The sequence below is a fragment of the Myxine glutinosa genome, chromosome 8 (genome assembly GCF_964187855.1).
Source record: "Myxine glutinosa chromosome 8, kmMyxGlut1.1, whole genome shotgun sequence".
In the NCBI taxonomy this organism is placed as follows: domain Eukaryota; kingdom Metazoa; phylum Chordata; class Myxini; order Myxiniformes; family Myxinidae; genus Myxine; species Myxine glutinosa.
Genome location: NC_136268.1, coordinates 127,927,996 through 127,942,658, shown reverse-complemented (window position 1 = coordinate 127,942,658; position 14,663 = coordinate 127,927,996). Strand labels below are relative to the sequence as shown.

The window sequence follows — 14,663 nt, the reverse complement described above, 5'->3', positions numbered from 1 at the left end:
GAACATAATACTCTGTCTAACGTTCTAAATCCCCACCTCCCCCCCCCCCACCCCAAAAAACCAAACAAACAAAACAAAAAAAACAAACATTTATTTTCCTTTCTCCACGTGTACTGTTGACTCATCCTGTATTTTCTGTCCAGGTGTGCTGTTCGCCCCGCCCCCATTAACTCCTTGCCATCCACCGTTTGCCCTTCACGTGACTCGTGGTGGTCCCTCTCGGCTCTTCCCCCGTTGGTATTTTTGTGCACATAAGATTGTTCACGGTTCTGTTTAAATATTATTTAAATATGTATAACCTTTCCCCTTCAGTGTTTTACTCAGTGGTATTTTACAACACGCTGTTTTTCTTCCTATTTAAAAGGCTTTTCTCAATTTCCTCTCCAACTCATTCCACCTCAAAAAAAAGAAATTCAATATCTTACACGTCTCCCTCACTACATGGTCTAAATTCACATTCATTCCATCCCTCCTCCATCATTCTGAACCAGATTGCTAACTTGAAAATCACAACAAACCCAATTTGTTTTCAATGTTCGTCTTTCATTAATCATCCACTTTCTAAACTCCCCTCTTGCCCCTCCCATCCAAATCCCTCCCCTTGCACCTACACTCCTAAACTCCCCCCTTGCCCCGCCACTCTTAAACTCCCCCCCTGCCCCTCCACTCCTGAACTCCCCCCTTGCCCTTCCTCTCCTGAACTCCCCCCTTGCCCTTCCCCTCCTAAACTCCCCCCTCACTCCTCCCCTTCAAAACTCCCCCCCAACCCCTCCCATTCAAATCTCCCCCCATACCATTCCTCTCCAATTCTCCCTCCCCCCCGTTCCTCCTCAAAGCTGCCTCCTCCCCACTTCGTCTCCCTTCTATCTCATACCTCCACCCCCCCCCCCAACCTTCTTCTTTCCTCTGCCCCCCCACAAACAACCCCTCACTGTGCCTCATCCCTTCACCTTCAAACCTTTCATCCTCCTCATCCTTCCCTTTCTTGGAACTCTTCTGCAATCGCTGACACACAAACAACTGCTCTCCCTACCTCCCCCTCTCATCCTTCATCTTACCCTACTCCTCCCCTCCCCTGTCCTGTACCCGATGCTCCCCCTCTCTCTTCATTAACGGTATGGACCTCAAACATCCGGGGCCTTCGCTCAAACCTGACTGATCTCTCCATACAGGTTGCTTCTGACAATCCAGACTTGATCTGCTTAACAGAGACTTTCCTCCTTCAAGATGTCTCTGATTCCTTAATATCTCTTCCTGGTTACTCCCTCCTCCGGTATGATAGACCTGAGCCTCGGCCTGGTGGTGGGGTGGCTATCTTTATCAAAAACTCTCTTCCTCACTCTCCTTGCACTGCCCTCTCTCCTCCTCACCCCCAGGAGTACCTCTGGCTACGGCTTCCTCTCCGCTCCCACCTTTTGTTCATATGTGTTCTGTACCGTCCCCCAAACAGTGATGACTCCATCTACATTTCACTGTCTGACAACATGGACCAACTTCTATCCACTCATCCCAACTCTCTCTTCCTCATATGTGGTGACTTCAATTGTCATCATGCCACCTGGTTGGGTGTGGGTTCCTCTCTCACCAGTCATGGCACCTCAGCAAAGGACTTCTGTGACTCACTGGGATTGACACAATCTGTCAATTTCCCGACCCGGATCTCAGCCAATGGAGTATCTTCTCTTCTAGACTTGGTTATGACTAACTTCCCTGCTAATGTCTGCTGCTCTTCTTCTGCTCCAATCGGTTCTTCTGATCATGTGCTTGTCAAAGTGGACATCTCTCTGGCCATTCTCAGAGAGCCTCCTCAGCGTCGACGAGTCTGGCATTTCACTCAGGCCGACTGGGACGGTCTTCAAGCAGCCATCAATCGTCTGGATTGGTCTCCCATCTCCACTGCCTCTGACATCAATTCTTCCTGGGAATACTTCCAAAGCAAACTGATCTCTCTCATGCACAGATTGATCCCATCTCGCCTTCAGTTGTCTTACCCTTCCTCCCATCCATGGTACACTGAATCTTGTAGTGAGGCAGTTGCCCTGAAACAACTTGCCTATGCCTCTTGGAAGGCTAATCCAACTGAAGGAAATCTCAGTTCCTTCCACCAAGCTCGGAACAAGTGTGTGTCTACCCTCAGGAGTGCCAGGAAGCACTATCTCTCCTCACTCAAGAATGAACTCTCAAACCTGTCTCCTTCCTCCAAATCCTGGTGGCGTCTGGTCAAGTCCGTTTCTGGTGTTTGTTCCCCCTCCATCCCCTCCCTTACCTCAAATGGCCACACAGTTGACATCGCACGTGACAAAGCCGAATGCCTCAACTCTGTGTTTGCCTCAAAATCCTTAGTCCCAAACCCATCTCTCTCTGTTCCCACCTTTCCCAGTCGAACCAAACTGCTCCTGGACTCTGTGACCTTCTCTCCTTTCAAGGTGGAGGAGTTTTTGTCAAACCTCGACTCTGATTCTGCAACTGGACCAGATGGCATCAGCCCACGGGTCCTAAAATCCTGCTCTGCCGCTCTATCTCACCCTCTCTCTGTTCTTTTCACCCTATCTTTTGCTCAAGGTCATCTGCCAGCATCCTGGAAATCAGCAAACATTACCGCTTTACACAAAAAAGGTGCAAAAACAGATCCTTGCAACTACAGACCAATCAGCCTGCTCCCAATTATCAGCAAAGTCATGGAATCCATCATTGCTTCGGATATGAAATCTTTCCTCTTCTCCAATGGCTTGATCTCTGATCATCAATTTGGTTTCAGACCAGGTCACTCTACTCTGGACATGCTGCTTCTGCTGTCTCAACAATGGATGGAGGTCCTCAATGCCAAACAGGAAATCAGAGCTGTCTCCCTTGACATATCACGTGCCTTCGATACGGTCTGGCACCCAGCTCTGCTCACCAAACTCTCCTCCTATGGTATCCATGGAAATCTCCATGCATGGCTTGCGGACTTCCTCTCTGGTCGTAGTCAACGTGTGGCCCTGAATGGATTTCTCTCATCTCCCCTTCCCGTTCAGGCTGGAGTTCCCCAAGGCAGTGTGCTGGGCCCTGTGCTTTTTCTGGTCTTTATCAATGATCTCTCTGACTCTCTGGAAAATCCTCTGTATCTCTTTGCTGATGACTCCACTCTCTGCCGCTCCATTCCTCTTCCCTCAGATCGGCAGTCTGCAGCCTCCTCACTCTCTGAAGACCTGGACAAAATCACAGACTGGTCAAACATGTGGAACATGTCTTTCAATCCTGACAAATCTCACACTCTTACTATGTCTCTCCGAAAAGATCGACTGGACAACCCTCCCATCTACTTTCTCAACAATCCTCTCCAAGAAGTTCTGTCGCTCAAGCTTTTGGGTCTCACAATCTGCCATGATCTTTCTTGGGAAAACCACATTTCCAAGCTGGCCTCCAAAGCCAGTCGCCGACTGGGCATCCTCCGTCGTGCGAAGTCCTTCCTAGGCACACCTGAGCTCCTCACCACATACAAGGCTTTCATCCGCAGCTCAATGGAATACTGTTCTCCCCTATGGGCTGGTGCTCCTGCCTCACACCTGGCTCGGCTTCACGCTGTTGAATCCAAAGCTTTCAGAATCATTGGAATCTCCCGCGATGAAGCTATCTCTGAGGGCCTTTCACTCACTCACCGCAGGCAGGTAGGTGGTCTTTCTGTCTTCTACCGACTCCTCTCCGGCCTTGCTCCCCCAGCTCTCTCTGTGCTCTGTCCCCCAAATATTCCTACAGGTCGCACAAGATCTGCCAGCCACCCTCTGATGGTTAAACTGCCGAAATCTCGGCTCTCTGCTCACCTTCACTCTTTCATTCCTCTTTTCTCCCGCCTCTGGAACAAACTCCCACACTCACTTCAATCACATTCCTCCCTCCAGGTCTTCAAAACAGCTGTTCACCACCATCTCTTATCTTCCCCCATCCAAAACCTTGATCTTTTCTACCCCCACTAATTCACCCCAGATCCACCTTGTTTGAAATTCCAACTTCTTTCCTGGAAGTCTTGGCAGTGTCCATATGTTTTATAGCTCTCCCACCCCCCCCCCCCCCTTCCCATGCCTCCCCCCCAAAGCCCTCTCCCTCCCACAGTTCTCTCGATGTCTCCATGTCTCTCGGTCCCTGCTCTCAAATGTTGTGTTTGTGTCCTTCCCCCTCTCTCCCCATCTTGTCTACCGCTCCCGATGTTATTTGTTTTGTGTGTCTGTTTGTCTTTGTGTGATTAATGTTCGCTCTTTCACGAGCCTCGATCTTGTATACAAAAAAAAAAAAAAAAAATTGCAGTAGTAAAACAGCCTTACTGAACATGCCTTTTATATGCCTTTTTAATTATATCTTTGCTGTGTAGATGATGTATATCAGGTTTTGTATCCCTGTTAATTGTATTTTTTCTTGTATTTTATTTTATGTAAGGGGCATTGAGACATTTTATCAAATGCTATAAGTGCTACACAAGATTAAAATTGTTTTTTTTTGTTTTGTATATATGTATGTATAATGTGTGTGTATATATATATATATATACATATATATACATATACATTAGGGTGGTCCAAAAATTTGAAGATTGGATTTTCATTTCTCCACAAGTCTGCCCCCCTATTCCTGTTGTAGAAAGTAGTTTGTGGTGAAAATTTGAGCTTGATTGGACAATATTTAGAGGTTGCTCAAAATGTTGACAAATTTTAATGAATAATAAGATACAGAATTTTTAGCATCATACATCAATTCATAGATAATTATCTATTTTCAATTATTCAAATTATTTATTATTGTTATTGTTGTTTGTTTGTAAACAAATAAATAATTATGTACAATGTACCATTGTACAATGTACATCTATGTTCAATTGTTCATTGTTAATTGTTCAATGTTCATTCATAAAGTCAAATTAAGATTAAAAACAAAACAGTAGATTAAACATTCATGTATTAATTTGACAATAAATCATTTGTCGGAAAAAATAAATCATCCATCAGAAAATATAAAATATCTATCAGAGACGATAAAACAAATCTATCAGAACAATTAAAACAAAGTAAACATCAGAATACACATAATTTGAATGATTTTACGTAACATTGTTTTCAGAAACTTGTGTTTCAAAACATTGCCTACTTCTTCGAGCACGACGAATTCCACTGCGTGACAGAGAAATGTCTTCAATGGTATGACCAAGAGATTGTGCAAAAGCACTGGCCACAAACATAGCATGCCGATCTGAGAGATTTACTCTGTCCAGAGTTGCCACTATTGCTGGAGTGATCACCTTGATGGGAGCCTTTTTCACCTGTTTAGCAGGAGATGGACTTTAGAGTTTGAATTCATTGTCCCAATGTCCCCTGAATCGGAGCTTTCAATCTCAGACTCATCATCATCATCAACCACAGCCGATGTTGATGGAACAGATTGCGTTGCTGTTAGAGTCTCAGCAGCATGTTTTTTCTTTCTTTTATCTTCATTCTCAAGCCTGATACGCTTTCTGTTCTCCTTCACTGCCAGAGTGTTGTCCACAGATCCCACTGTGTTGAACAGAAATCTGTCCACAGCTTTGTTGAGATTTGGACTAAATTTATGGGTTGCACACAGAGTTTGTAATTTCACATATTTGGCTCATATAAATGTTTGGAGTTGATTATTTATTCTCCACTGATATACCTGACATTTTGATTGTTACAGTTGACCTATAACCTTGCTATGCACTGCACATTTTGAAGTTATTTTCATGTGTGTGTATATATATATATATCTATATATTTCAGATTTGAAATGTATTTTATCTGTTTCTTGTGGACAAAGTGGCATCTGGTCGATATAGTGACAAAATTTCTAACACTTAAGCAGTTTCATACTATTCGATGCTGGCTGGCATTGATTCACTGAACCTGCACAAATTTCTGACATAAAGCTGTGTCACCATTATAAACTGGTTTCTTACTCCTGTTGAGAAGAACATGTTATTGTAAATATCTTTAGCTGTAAGTCTAACACCATGGAGTTGTCTTTCAGCCCTGCTTGCCTGCTGTCATTGCCATAACCAGTTGTTCACAGCTTTTGGCACAAAATTATTTGCAGAAGCTGTTGCATCAAGCTTGCATTTACCACATTTACCACATCATTTACCACATCAAGCGTACCAAATAATTTTGTATCGAACACCGTTGACTAGTCATTGCAGCAATCCATATCATAATGGTCCATATTCTGCCTTGTCTGCTTCTTGCAGTCATTGTGTCAGCACATACCGCAATCCATCAAGACCTTCCCATGTTCATATGTGGCATGTGAGAATTTGGACAAATCCATCATCTCCTTAGGTTCTTAGTAAGCGAGAGAATAAAATATTTGCACAACTATGATGGTATTTACATTTTTCCAATTAGAAGCCCATTATCCATAATATTTTGTGCACATTGTAATACTATCTACAGTTTAACTCGATATAAATCCTTGATGTCTCTGAGTGTTATCAGGGATTATAAAATATTTGGTTGCAGCCTGTGGCTGCTGGTTGCATCATTTCTGGAAGCGTGGCTATGCCACTGATGCAGTGCCCCACTGATTGGAGGTGAACTTATTTATAAGGTTTCATTAAGATTTGCTGAGCTATATCAAATTACTGTTCTGATGCTCATTCATGGTTGATTCTATTTTGTTGACTATTTTGTTCTAAACAAGCGGATGATTCTATAAAGAGAATGTGACTGTTTGAGGGCAAAAATAAATGTAGAACTCAATAGTTTTCATAGGAAAGTTTATATTGGGATGAAAATTGGCTCTGTAGTTTGTTTTTTTTACTTTACTTTATTTTACTTTACTTTATAAAAGTAAAAAATGCTTCTTCGAAGCAGAACTTCATTGTGGTGAGGAACTTGATGAATATATCAAAATTATGTTTACAATCATTCTGGGAAACTTTGCAGGTTTTCCATAACAATAATTACGTCACGATGACAGAAGAAAAAGCATAGTTATTATGGTACAAGGCTGACCTTATAACGGTCATCGATTCAAGTATGATTTTTGATATAGAATAAAGACATACAAATGTGTCATGCTTGCTTACACTAGATCACAGTAGGTTTGTTGACACAGGTGCAATAGACTTAACAGGCCGCCTTTGTCTGGGTTTTCTTAAATATCATAATCACTTGCACTGAATTCACCCCTTTGCTTATTTCCATTTCTTTTTCCAAGTATTAAAATATTTACCAATGTATATTTATGTTGTTAAACGATAGATATTGAGTTTTCATGGTTTAAAAGTGAAAATTACGCATGAATTGTGTTTTTCCCCATGCAGGGCCAGCATGGCAGCCAAGGAGAAAAGGGTGATAAGGTACATTGACCATGACTACTTGAGGTCACACATCTTGGAGTGCACACACACACACACACACACACACAAAGGTGGATACTTCAAAAACATGGGAGGGTTCCGTTCCACCTTCTGAAACCCGCATATGGAGATAAAACGAACAGCACACACACAAACACACACACACCTTTTCACATCATAACTCAATCTCAGTTCCTCCTTAATAGTGAATGTACATCACCAAAGATACCTTGCATACCCCTGAGCAAATGTTGAAAATATGGAAAGATTACAAGTTTGGTTCTGGATCTATTCCGATTAGTGTGATTGCAACTCTGCCTTTCCATAGTGCTGGTGGCATACTCAAACAACTTTCTGTGGACGAAGTAAAGCAGACTCTCTTATCTCACTCTGAGTTAAATTCTAAAGTTAAACAAATGTTCTTTGTGGGAACGTTGACATTGAAAAAACTAATAATTCAAGTGCATCTCACAATAGTGTGCAGGTAAGATGAAAAGCAAATAAAATGAGGAGGTGTGTTTGAAAGCTGTTCATTTCAATTAATTCTGAGCAGTGAGGTGGTTTTTCTTGATGCTGAATAGCATTAATATCCTTATTTCATGAGCGGTTTGCCGAAATTAAACATCAGAAGAAAGCATACGATAAATTGATTCTATTTTTATTCCTACCTGAGAAATAAACCAAACTTTAGGTTGAATGACTTTTTCTCCCCACGTTTAAAAATGAAATTTAACTCAAAAATGGTATTTGGTGAGACTGGTTTAATGTTATAACAAAGACTATTATAAAAAAGCTCAAGACTACGCAAAATAAATTGTCAGTAAAAATGAACAACAGTGAAAGAAGAATATGGAAGTGAAATTGAGTTTGCATGGAAAAACATACAAACAAGAATACATCATGCACAGCACGGTACTTGAAAAATCCAACCCCCCCCCCCCCCGACCCCCCTCACCCCGAAAAAAATGGTTGTGATTGATCCAGCAAATTGTCCATTTCATCAAGATCAAAATTGACGCTCTTGATCAAAGCTCAGGCCAAAAGGATGAAAAGTGACGATTTTTAGATGAAAATTTATGATTTTAGAAGTTTGACCTGGAGTTGACCTTTGACCTTTTGACCTCAAAAATAGTTGGTTTCCCAATTCAGTGAGGCACCATGCAAATGCTGCTAAATTTTAAATTCAAATGGATGAAAATTGATGATTCTTCAGATGAAAATTGATGATTTTTTCAGATGAAAATTGATGATTTTGGAAGTTTGACCTTGAGTTGACCTTTGACTTTTCGACCTAAAAAATTGTTTTTTTTTGTATACAAGATCGAGGATCGTGTAAGACCTAACATTAATCACAAAAAGACAAACTGACACATAAAACATAAGATAAAGGGAGTGGAAGACAATATGGGGAGAGAGAGGGAAGCACGCAAGTACAACATTTGAGAGCAGGGACATCGGGAGATCTGTGGGAGGGAGAGAGCTTGGTTTTTGTTTTTTTTTGCATCATGGTTGTCTTCTAATTGTAGGAACTTACAAAATTTGTGATTAAAAGAAAAGCATTGATTCCCATATATATTGATGACATGTCATGTTAACTTTTTGCAGGGTGATCCCATGTCACATGGAATGGTCAGGGCGATGGCGAGACAGATCTGTCGTGGACTCCTCACAGGTGAGTAAAAGGGTTGTATTCGACAGTGGTTCCAGGGGGAGTATAATGTAATGAGTTTGTATACAGTATCATCATTTATTACTTCATATAATCTGGTACTACACATCAGCTGGGAACACATTTTGTCTCAGTTCATGTATGTGTATATATATATATATATATATATATATATATATATATATATATATATATATATATATATATATATATATATATATATATATATATATATATATATATATATACATACACCTGCATAAAGAAAACTGTTTAAAAGTTTACACAGTATAAACTAAAACACCTTATGGAGATCATTTCAAACCGCTATAACATTTTACAAGGTGGAAATGAAGAGTGTGAACATACTGAAAATAGTTTAATTGCAGCTCAGCACCTCATACACAATTGTAGAATATAGAAGATTGCTTAACAGCTACAAATATAAATTCAAAGTTGTGGACGTCTGTGGCTCACTCTGGTTTTTGATACAAAAATCAGTGTCGTCAATCATTCTTTGTTGGTTGGCTATGCCATTCATTTTCTTCTAAATATATACATACATATCAATTGTGTGCATATATGCATGAACATTGCACAGGCCTCTGAAGATCAATGTGTTCGCCAGGTGGGAATAAGTTTTATGTGTCCCCTCTTGTTGCCCTTATTTTGCTCACACACCAGTGCCAGAGAATTATTGCACAGCTGTGTCGCACATGTCCCCCCATACGATGTCGATGGACAGTCCGGGCGGGTTTAATTAGTTATGCTTTGCCGCACCGCAGATTCCCAATGGACCCGTCGATGAGTTTATATACCAATTAGCTATTACGCTGTGGAGTTCTTGTTCGGGACGTCCACACAACGTTTGTTAACGATAAATACATCATCGGGGCAGGGGTGTTGATCGCTATTGAAAAGTGGGGGGGGGGGGGGGGGGGATTTATCTTGAAGTGGGTATGAGGAAGAAGATCATGTGTTTTTGTAATTTTAATGAATTTCATTTGATCACATAAATAGTCACCAACTTGAAATCTGATATCAAATTTAAATTGAAATGATAATATATCAGGAAGTTGGAAGACTTCCTATGTCGTAATGACACACAATTCCCAAAAAATAAAACCTACCAAGATACGAACTTGTGAACCTATAAAAGTACGAACCTATCAGGCGTCTGTGGAGGATTTCACATCAAATAACATTCATATAGTTATCCCTTTGCCTTCTGCATCTCTTTTGAGTTGCACCTTTCTTCTCTTCAAAATTTTCATTACAAAATCACTTTTCCTTGGTTGTTTTCAAAAATAAAATAATTTTCATCTTGTGACAAATCTGCGACAGCAGCACACAAAGGGTTAAACGTTTGTATGGCATCGCTGAACTACAAAATTGACAGAACAAAAATATCCCATTTGTAATTCTTCTTTTCAGACAGTAACTCAACATTGTGTTAAGCTCAGTACTTTGTTCAAACCGAATCTACTGCATTTTACAGTGGAAAGGTCCATGACACCTCCAATTTTTCATAACTTGAAAAGATTCAACGAAAAGTAGGCGTTACTGAATATTTACACATTGGGCAATGAAGTGCCAAGAGGGGTGGGCAGGACAACGGCTGTCAATCAGAGGACGTTCCCACCTCGTGAAATATAGTGGGAGGGATGTGCCCCCCCCCCCCATCTCCCACCCATCGACACCCCTGCATGGGGGTGGAGAGAAGGGAAGAGAGAGAAAGACACGGCTGCTTGGGCGATCACAAATTAATGTAATGGATAACGAAAGAATCCTCATGCCCACGATCCTTTGATGGATTTATTGGATATTGTAAAACAGGAACGTCTGCCCATCCGTCTATCCCCGAACCACTCCCTCAGTTTTTCAGCTGGCCCCGCCAAACGTTCTGTGGAACCTTTTGGGGTCCCAGCATGTGTCCCTAAGGTGGGTGGGAGGTTTTATAAATTTCTCAATAAAATTATGATTTTGAGTTTCGATCCGTACGAAGTGTTTTGTATCCACCCTTGCTCGCCGGCAGATTCGTCTGTATGGTTGTCGCATTAGAAGTGCATTTATCTTTGTTTACCTCACGAGTGTTTGTAACATTGTATTTTGTTATACAAATGGTATCGTATTAATTTGTGATTGGAATGATGCTGTTTGGAATGAAAATATGGAGAGATTGAGTTTAAAGGAGAATGAGGAAATGACTTGAGAAAGGGGTGGGGAAGAAGAAAAGTTTTGAAGAAGCTGGCTGCGACCGACGTTTATTCATCCCTCGTAGGTGATTATAATAGCTGCAGAAGACCACTTGAATTAACACCAGGACTGGGCTTCTATTTCTTTGCGAGAATTAATCTTCAATCCTCTCATATCTGGTCGAGGAGAACTTGCGTTCATTGGTTCGGCATTAGCAGTTTTGCCATTTACTACAGGTGGAAACATTCGTCGTCTCCGCATTGTCTGTATCCGTGTATACACTTCTCCGTCAACGTCACAACACGTTCACTTGAGACTTTTTGCTATTTTTCTGAAATAATGCATTTCCTTCATCAAAGCACATAAGAGCCAACCTCCCCTCCCCAGGTAACACCATCACCATCATTAAAGGTACATTAATTTTACACAGTACTTCTGCAGTTTTGGGCCGAGCTAGACCAACTTTTCTGTGTAGCATTTGGTGTCCCTGCACATATTCGAAAGTGGGTGGGAGTTTTCCCAACATTTCTCAAAACATTTTTTAGACGTCGAACTCTCACCCATGTGTAGCACGGGTACCTCAATAACTGTATATATCATCAAAGGCCCCACTCACTCGTGTGACAGGATAGAAATTGAGAGAAGACGGGACACAAAATAACCTCTCACATGAACAACGTTGATCATGCATCGCTTGGCACCAAACCTCCCCACGGTGCAGCTTCAGGTCTCGTCCATTCATCCAACACCAACAGCCAGAACCCATGCCGAGGGAGCTGCAGGAACAAACCACTGTGGGAACCAAACTAGGGTGAGAGTGCGAGTGCAGAGTCCGGGTAACAAGGAGGGAGCCAGCAAGTGGTAGTCCTGTTGAGCAGGGAGTCAACGCGGGAGACAGCGATTTCCACTCTGAGTGATCCTTGCATAGTTTTTCTCCAGGGCAGCGCCACTAGCTATTCAGTGTGTGCTGATTGGTCTCTCTAAGGAGCCTTACACCCACCTTTTCCTAGTGTCATATTCTTGTATCGCCAGTGCTCGTATCAGCCGCATAGACACACCTGGTTGTTGATAGTTCTGTTTTCCGTGTAGCTCTCTGAGGTCCACGTGGTTGCCATGTCGAGCCTGGCAATGCTATTTTTTCATGCATTGGAAAACATGTAGCCACAGATCACAAAGGGGGAAAAAAACACATAAAACACCAAAAGGGAAAATGAGCACGTAAACAGGAGCAGGCAGTTAGGGAAGACAAAGGGAACGTCACTAAAACAAACTCAACATTGTCTATCGTACACTTATTACTTATTACGTATGCTTATGCTGTATATACAATATGGAAATAACTCGGATAAAATAAACTAAATTACCCATAAGCCATATTTGTAACAATATATACAGGGTGTCTGAATAAAATAAATACAGATTTCAGGAAAAAAAATAGCAGAGAGAATGGCGATCTTGAGGGTAATGAATCTGTAGCAGATGGCATTCGCATGTGATGGAATGATTGCATGCCATCAGCCAGTTGGTGCCCATAAGGCAGTTCACAATGAGAAGATAGGATAATTTTCGATGTAAAGTCTGTATACATTCTATTGCGACACAATGCATAAGTACAGTCGTGGCCAAAAATATGGGCACCCTTGCACTTTTTTCAAATAATTCACCATTTCTTCCAGAAAATTGTTGAAATAAAAAAATCTTTTGATATCCACAAATGTATTTCTTTGGTTTGCAGTGGAAGAAAACAAAAAAGCTGAAAAATGACTAAATCTTAGCTTATCCCTCACAGAAATCCTAAAATAGCCCTGACAATATTATTGGTACGTTTTAGAAGTTGTAAAAAATAATTAGATTTCAAGCAGGCGATTCTCCTTTACCTTGGAATTGAACTGACATGTGGTGAGTTGCAGGTGCATGCAATATAAAAATCACTCATTCAACCAGTTTGAATAGAGAAAAGGAGTCATTCTGCTGTTTTGTGTCACTGTGTGTACCGCAATGAGCATGGAGAAAAGAAAGAAAACCAGAGAATTGTCTGAGGACGTCAGACACAAGATTGTAGTCAATCATGGACAATCTCAAGGCTCCAATTCCATCTCCAGAGACCTTGATGTTCCTGTGTCCACTGTACACAATGTTATCGGGAAGTTTAAGGCCCATGTCACTGCAGCCAACCTCCCTGGATGTTGCCGCAAGAGAAAACTTGATCGAAGATTGCAGTGAAGGATTGTTTGAATGGTGGAGAAAGCACCTCAATCAACTGCCTAACAGATGTAAGCTGACCTTTAGACTCAAGGTACGACAGTTTGAACTTGCACCATCCGTCACCAACTCAATGAAAGGGGGTTCTATGGTAGGAGACCTCGGAGGACCCCACTGCTGAGAAGAGAGACATAAAAAAAAGTCTGACGCAGGTTTTCCAAAACACCTGAGCAAGCCAAATTCTTTCTGGGAGAATGTCCTGTGGACAGATGAGACCAAATTATAGTTTTTTGGTAAAGCACATCATCTCTATGTTACAGAAAACAAAATGAAGCCTTCAAAGAAAAGAACACCTTCCCTACAGTCAAACATGGAGGAGGTTCTGTGATGCTTTGGGGTTGCTGTTCTGCCTCTGGTACTGTGTGCCTTGAATGTGTGCATGGAATCATGAAATCAGGAGATTACCAAGGCATTTTGGAGTGCAATGTTCAACCCAGTGTCAGAAAGCTGGGTCTCCATCGAAGGTCATGGGTCTTGCAGCAGGACAATCACCCCAAACACGCTTCAAAATTCAGGACAATGCCTCCGTTCATTGCACGCTTGTCACCGAATTTATCTTGGCGAATTCCAGGGTGCAGAAAGCTCCCTTCTGTGTACTTGCCGCTATTTTGAACGCACTCCCTGGAAAAAATATCAAAATAAAAGACAGATTAGAAAAAACAAAAGATTTAAACAAAGCTTTAATAGATTCCCTTTCCATCCGTACATGAAACATGGATTTAGCATCAGTAATTTTTGTAAAAATTTTTTTAAAATTGTATCCCAATGATGTATCCAATAAGAAGCAAGGTGAAGCTGTCTTTGGCTCTGATGAAGGGTTCATGCCCACAGCTCCTGGCATTTCTCAATCAACGTTTTGTCTATTTCATCCCTTGTTATATATTTCCGCCGATAAAGATCGACATGAGCCTTCAACGGCAAGACCAGTTCTTCATTCCTTATTATTGTCATTACTGACTCAGTGGTCATGATTTGGATTCTTAATCAACAAATTGCAATATAGATGTTCAACCAGTTGATCCAACCTGAAAGTGCACTCGAGGCAAGTTGACCTCATCTCCACTGGCACGGTTGCACCAAGTATGCACCGGGTATGTGTGGTCACCACTCCCTGGAATAATGTTGAGACCCCAGATTTGGACTCCATAGAGCTACTTCCTCGTCCACAATGAAATCATGAGCTGTTGAACCAATGTA

At 41.5% G+C, this 14,663-nt stretch overlaps 1 protein-coding gene across 2 annotated transcripts in view; it reads left to right on the top strand.

The window, feature by feature from the left end:
* LOC137432912 (collagen alpha-1(XII) chain) overlaps positions 1–14,663 on the top strand; it is a 305,761-nt gene that overhangs the window by 276,993 nt on the left and 14,105 nt on the right. For both annotated transcript variants that reach the window (XM_078783725.1, XM_078783726.1), the window contains exons 51-52: positions 7,304–7,339; positions 8,945–9,011. In XM_078783725.1, coding sequence (XP_078639851.1) covers positions 7,304–7,339; positions 8,945–9,011 — 103 coding nt within the window. The remainder of the gene's footprint in view (positions 1–7,303; positions 7,340–8,944; positions 9,012–14,663) is intronic.